This window comes from Ammodytes marinus, assembly GCF_949987685.1.
Source record: "Ammodytes marinus genome assembly, contig: scaffold_63, whole genome shotgun sequence".
Taxonomy (NCBI): domain Eukaryota; kingdom Metazoa; phylum Chordata; class Actinopteri; order Uranoscopiformes; family Ammodytidae; genus Ammodytes; species Ammodytes marinus.
In genome coordinates, this window is record NW_027648341.1 from 26032 (window position 1) to 32500 (window position 6469).

The window sequence follows — 6469 nt, forward strand, 5'->3', positions numbered from 1 at the left end:
CTGTTTCCGTCTGACAGAGGCGAGGGCTTGCCAAAGCCGCGCCGTTGTTATACCCTCGCCCTTAATGATCGAGTGGCACTCCACAGCCGCGAGGGTGACTCCACAGCAAGTCACACTCGCTCACGGAGTGGGAGTGCCTAGGGAGTCGTTTGGGAAAGGGCCACAGTGTGTGTGCGCGAGAGAGAGAGAGAGAGAGAGAGAGATTGTGTCAGTCTGTGGGTGGTTTTGTGGAATGAGTTAGGTGATGGGGTGACGTAAAGCTCAACTATAAATCAGTTGTGAGTTATAAGATATGTTTGGGGAGGAACATAGATCAATACGAGATGGGTTAGGGTCCGATTGTTACTTCGTTTGTCAACAATAAAGACGAATACTCCAAAACGCTAATGGGAGTTAGTGGGGTATGTATGTATTTTCAGCATACTACAATTGACGTGCATGTATTGGGACATCCTACATCTTTTTTCTGGCATACTAAATAGTAGGGAAGTATGGGGATTGGAGCGCAGGGTTAGTGTAACCATTCTAAGGTGTTAGCTGACCTGTATATAACCGGGATGTCCTGACAGCGAGTGGACACAGTCGTTATGTAAGCTGGAGACGTTTGTCCACTTAGGAAGATTTATTGGACCATTTATTCTAACTTCCTGTCCCGTCACAGACACACACAGGTTTCCTTTAGGCTACGTCTTAACCCTTTAATGTTCTGGAAACTGTTAGTTAGGGAGACGCCCATTTAAAAAGGTGCAGTGTGTAATATGACATCATCAAGAAAGTTCTACAAAGTTCTAGAATGCAACGCTCCCTGGGTAACCCCAACCCTTTTGAATAATAACAGAAGCTACAGTGGCCTTCAAGGACAAGAACAATTCTAAATTTTAAACAATGCACCTGATGACATTCCAACTATGACACTTTCAAGATGGCGGCACTAGGCCTTGTTCCAAAATATGCAGAAATATGGATATATATGAGACCCTTTCTAAGAGGAAAAAAATAATAATTAAAAAAAAAAAATTCAGCTATTATGCACTAAATTAAATGTACTTATGGATATTATAATTACTTTCTACAAAATCTGCTAGGAAATAAAACCCAAAATTATACACACTGCAGGTTTAAAAATAACCATGGGATTGCAAAAAATTTAATTAAATGCAATTTTTTTCTTTCTTAAATGACCATGAGTTTGAAAAAAAAAGAAAAGAATTCAATAAACTTTTTTTTTTTTGTAATTCAAGTTTTTTTATTGAATTTTCGTTGCGGTTGCATGACAGTACAATGCATCACATACGCGTTACATTTTACACCGATATAAAACTACATTTTCCACAGTTCCCCTGTTGACAGAACTACAAATATATAACTCCAACGTACTTCGAATCTTTGGTTTGAGAAGGCAGATCTTAATTTAAATCCAGTTTTCGTGTCTGTCTCAGTCTGTCCGACAAGTTCCATTCTTGTGAACGCAATGTCTCCAGAACGCTTTAAGGGATTTTCTTCAAACTTTGCACTAATCTCTCTCTCTCTCTCTCACAAAGATGAACTGAGTAGATTTTGGAGGTCAAAGTTCAAAGGGTCACTGTGATCTCATGAACACACTCCAGACCTCCTTCTCCGATGCCGTGCCACATAGCAAAGCAGTTCCGTTCTAGCCGCATACACAGAGGCACATCACAGTCGTTACACTTCCACGGCGTATCCTTCCGCTGGTTGCTCCTCTTGCACATTGCACACAACTTCCGCCCTATTGTAGCTTTCGACTTACTCGAGCCCATTTTACTGAGATCCGCCACGGCTACTGGGACGTGCCCTGAGCGCCTTGGGGCTGGTGTCGAATCCAAAGGTATATCCAACAATCCGGCGGTTAATTCCTCCATGAAAGCCTTGTGTGTCAGGGGTTTAGTAGTGCCTTGTCTCTCACACAGCTCCTTGTGGAGAATGTAGGAGTTGGTGGTCGCCACGTCCAGGAAATGGAAGAATAGTTTTCGATACCAGCGCATGGTTTTCTGTTGTCCCGTGTAGTATTGGATGAGTTGGTCTGACGTGTCGATGGCGCCCATGTGTGTGTTGTATTCGCTGACCGGTGTGGGACAGGCGACGGACACAGAGGTCCAGCGACCATCTTTGTTTTTGTCTCTTCTCTGCACCGAGTTTCCCAAGTTGGCGGCGTGAATAGTGGAACACATAGACACCGGTTTAGTGTCCATCCATTTTAGAAACAGCATCTGGTCCTCGCGAATCCATCTCATGGAGCCTCTTTCTGACTCCTCTGTGAGGGCGTTTTCAGAGGTCTTAGGACAGTCCTTAGTGCGCTCTCTGTACGGCCCACAGGCTAAGAAACTGTTGGCTTGGAGAGCTCTGAACAGCTTGGGACAGGTGTAGAAACTGTCCAGGTAAACGTGGTAGCCCTTTCCCAGGTATTTCTGCCTAACCAAAGACATGACCACATCGTAGGATAAAGCGTGTCCGTGTGGGATCTCAGCTCTACCGGTGTAGATGTTGAAATCCACGGTGTAGCCTTGTCTGCAATCGGCCAAAACGAACAACTTGAAACCAAACTTTGAAGGTTTTGCTTTCGCGCATTCCGTCGGCTTCACGTTAGCTCTGGAAGCCACCATTCTCTCGTGCACGGCCAGGTTTCTGTGCGGGTGGTAGCACACTTTAGACGCTGTTTTAATGACATCCAGGAGCGGTTTGACCCTAAACAGAGGGTCGTATTTGGGCGTGCCTTTCTTGCGATCGTTGCGGGCATCTTTGTCCGGGTCGCTTATGTGTAGATTCCACGATATCGTCTGAAATCGATCCCGCGACATGATTTGGGACGGGAGTGGGAGGGAGAAAACGTGATTCTGCCTCCAGTAGTCAGCAATGCTCGTCAACCTCACCATGGACATGTAGAAAACCAGCCCGAGATACTTGTAGAACTCTTTCAAAGTCAAATCCGTCCATTTGTACTTCTTCCCGCGGGCTATGTTTTTCGCCGCTTGTTTGTCTGTGTTTCGACAGAGCGTTTGTATAGTTTCGCCGGTGAAGAACAGTTTGAAAAGGTCTAGGGGAGTGTGTGTGGAGCTGGGGTCCAGTTGAGGGCCAGGGGGGCGTGCCGGTTGGAATGTGGAATCGGGGGGTGCCGTGTCTGGGTCTCCGTCTGTCTTCCAGTGAAGGGGTTGGGGGGATTCCGTAGATCTAGTTTTGATACGCGATCTCTTTGCCTGTGGAGACGGTGGGGGGCTCCACTCTCTGGGAAAAAAAAAGACAAAAAGTTTCATCAGAAAATGTAATTCTAACTGTAAACAGATCAAATAAAATGTAGTCATAAACATTTAGTGCTTTACATCAAATGCAACATGTGAAAAAAGCAAAATTGGACGTAGAGACTAACGCAAGCTAAGAAATAAGATATGAGAAGTTTAAAGGTGCAGTGTGTAATATGACATCATCAAGAAAGTTCTACAAAGTTCTAGAATGCAACGCTCCCTGGGTAACCCCAACCCTTTTGAATAATAACAGAAGCTACAGTGGCCTTCAAGGACAAGAACAATTCTAAATGTTAAACAATGCACCTGATGACATTCCAGCTATGACACTTTCAAGATGGCGGCACTAGGCCTTGGTCCAAAATATGCAGAAATATGGACATATATGAGACCCTTTCTAAGGAAAAAATAAATAATAATAAAAAAAATGTTCAGCTATTATGCACTAAATTAAATGTACTTATGGATATTATAATTACTTTCTACAAAATCTGCTAGGAAATAAAACCCAAAATTCTACACACTGCAGGTTTAAAGGTGGACCCAGCGATGTTACGAGTGTTTATACAAAGCCTAGGCTCTGTAACAAGACATTTGTTCTAGCTACGTTGGAGCCCTTTGTTTACACATAGCCTAGGCTGTGTATTAACATTGGATTGTTTTTCAGCACACACAGTACAGACAGGTAGCGGACCATGAGGAGATATTCACTGTTTTGACAGTAAGCGTTCTCAAGAATCGCTGACTTCACCTTTAACTGATAACAAAACATCCTCCCTTTGTTACCAGTTTACAGAGCCTAGACTGTGTGTTAACATTGGATTGTTTTTCAGCACACACATAGACGGCAAGCGTTCTCAAGAATCGCTGACGTCACCTTTAAACCTGCAGTGTGTAGAATTGTGGGTTTTATTTCCTAGCAGATTTTGTAGAAAGTAACTATAATATCCATAAGTACATTTAATTTTGTGCATAATAGCTGAAAAAACGTTTTAAATTATTATTTTTTCCCTTAGAAAGGGTCTCATATATCTCCATATTTCTGCATATTTTGGACCAAGGCCTATAGTGCCGCCATCTTGAAAGTGTCATAGTTGGAATGTCATCAGGTGCATTGTTTAAAATGTAGAATTGTTCTTGTCCTTGAAGGCCACTGTAGCTTCTGTTATTATTCTAAAGGGTTGGGGTTACCCAGGGAGCGTTGCATTCTAGAACTTTGTAGAACTTTCTTGATGATGTCATATAACACACTGCACCTTTAAAGGTGGACCCAGCGATGTTACGAGTGTTTATACAAAGCCTAGGCTCTGTAACAAGACATTTGTTCTAGCTACGTTGGAGCCCTTTGTTTACATATACCAGTTTACAGAGCCTAGGCTGTGTATTAACATTGGATTGTTTTACAGCACACACACACACAGTACAGACAGGTAGCAGATCATGAGGAGATATTCACTGTTTTGACAGTAAGCGTTCTCAAGAATCGCTGACTTCACCTTTAACTGATAACAAAACATCCTCCCTTTGTTACCAGTTTACAGAGCCTAGACTGTGTGTTAACATTGGATTGTTTTTCAGCACACACATAGTAGACGGCAAGCGTTCTCAAGAATCGCTGACGTCACCTTTAAACCTGCAGTGTGTAGAATTGTGGGTTTTATTTCCTAGCAGATTTTGTAGAAAGTAACTATAATATCAATAAGTACATTTAATTTAGTGCATAATAGCTGAAAAAACGTTTTAAATTATTATTTTTTCCCTTAGAAAGGGTCTCATATATCTCCATATTTCTGCATATTTTGGACCAAGGCCTATAGTGCCGCCATCTTGAAAGTGTCATAGTTGGAATGTCATCAGGTGCATTGTTTAAAATGTAGAATTGTTCTTGTCCTTGAAGGCCACTGTAGCTTCTGTTATTATTCGAAAGGGGTGGGGTTACCCAGGGAGCGTTGCATTCTAGAACTTTGTAGAACTTTCTTGATGATGTCATATTACACACTGCACCTTTAAGTGATCAAAAAAAAATCCTTTTGAGAGTGGCAGTGCTGTTTGGACTCTGTTAACCACGATGTGTAAGGAACAGGATAGGCAAGTAAGTATGTTTTAATATCAAATACAACAATACATTTAAAAGTGGATTTCATCTTAGAAATCGATGGGCAAGCAAGCAATGGATATTATAAAAGGTGTTTCAGATTTGTATTTTGAACTTCAAACACACACGCATGAGATTGCTTCTTTGGGGTTTGTTTTGATCTCGTTTTGGTCGCGAGATCTTACACCACTTTAGAATCACACAAAAAATAGCCCGCGAAATCCTAGAAGGGGGCGGTTGGGCTGTTTACATTTTACATACAAGCGATACAAAGCCCACAACATTCATTCTAAAACAGGGAAGTGTTGTACAAACGAATATGGACTTACCCGGAATCATATTCTTCCTCATCGAGCGAGTCAAATCCTTCAATGTCTGAGTTTGTGTCCTCTTCGCCACTTTCTTCGCTGCTTACAGGCTCTCTAAAATCTGGGTCCGCCATTGCTGAATGTGCACACGACACTGAAGTCTTTCCTAGCGGGGTCCCTCCCACTCCCTAGTTACTGATTTGTTTGTTCACTAGAAACTTACTAACTTAGGTATTTATTGTAAGGAGTGGTAGAACTATTTTTTAGGAGAGGGAAATGAAGGTACATTTGTGCATTTAAAAAGTATGTCCACACATTTTATCTGTTGCTTTTCTTGCTGGTCTGTTTGTTGGTCTGGATGAGAGGAATTCTTCTACCTCGCGCGACTGTTGTTAAGGTAATGGGGCGGTGCTTAGTTACCTACATAGAGTGGTGATTGGTTAGTTTCAGGGCACAACCGTTGATTGACAAACGGCTCCACCAATAGGCGTAACGGAAAATGGGCAGACGACGTGATGACGTATTTTTTTCTTCTCAGCCAATCAACTCTCGTCTGTGAGTCACGTCGGCCTAGTCTATCGCGAGAAGTTGTTCCAGCGAGAGTTTCACTTTTTCAGATACATGTGTCCGCTGTAAACAAGCCTGTCTGTCTGTCTTTGTCGGTTGTTATGTTCGCGGTTCTCAAACAGCGTGTGGGTCAGGTGCTGCTACCCGGAGATGAGTTCTCTTTTGCGGCTGTGGACGGAGACGGCAGCCTCTCTCTCACGGAGGTCCCCAAGCTCGACAAGGTAGTTAGACCTAGACACGCG

The 6469-nt window shown here is 42.8% G+C and overlaps 2 protein-coding genes across 2 annotated transcripts in view; one reads left to right on the forward strand and one right to left on the reverse strand.

Annotated features, from left to right (window-relative positions):
* Positions 1 to 1268: 1268 nt before the first annotated feature.
* LOC307270672 (piggyBac transposable element-derived protein 4-like) lies at positions 1269 to 5799 on the reverse strand. The gene is made up of 2 exons (XM_080054557.1): positions 5682 to 5799; positions 1269 to 3240 (listed from the first exon to the last, which is right to left on the reverse strand). The coding sequence occupies exons 1-2, from the start codon at positions 5792 to 5794 to the stop codon at positions 1572 to 1574; spliced, it is 1782 nt and encodes a 593-aa protein (XP_079910683.1). The 5' UTR covers positions 5795 to 5799; the 3' UTR covers positions 1269 to 1571.
* Positions 5800 to 6275: 476 nt separating this feature from the next.
* The window catches only part of LOC307270669 (exosome complex component RRP40-like), a 5305-nt gene continuing 5111 nt past the window's right edge, over positions 6276 to 6469 (forward strand). The window contains exon 1 of the mRNA XM_080054552.1: positions 6276 to 6448. Within this exon, the coding sequence (XP_079910678.1) occupies positions 6329 to 6448 (120 nt within the window). The 5' untranslated portion in view covers positions 6276 to 6328. The remainder of the gene's footprint in view (positions 6449 to 6469) is intronic.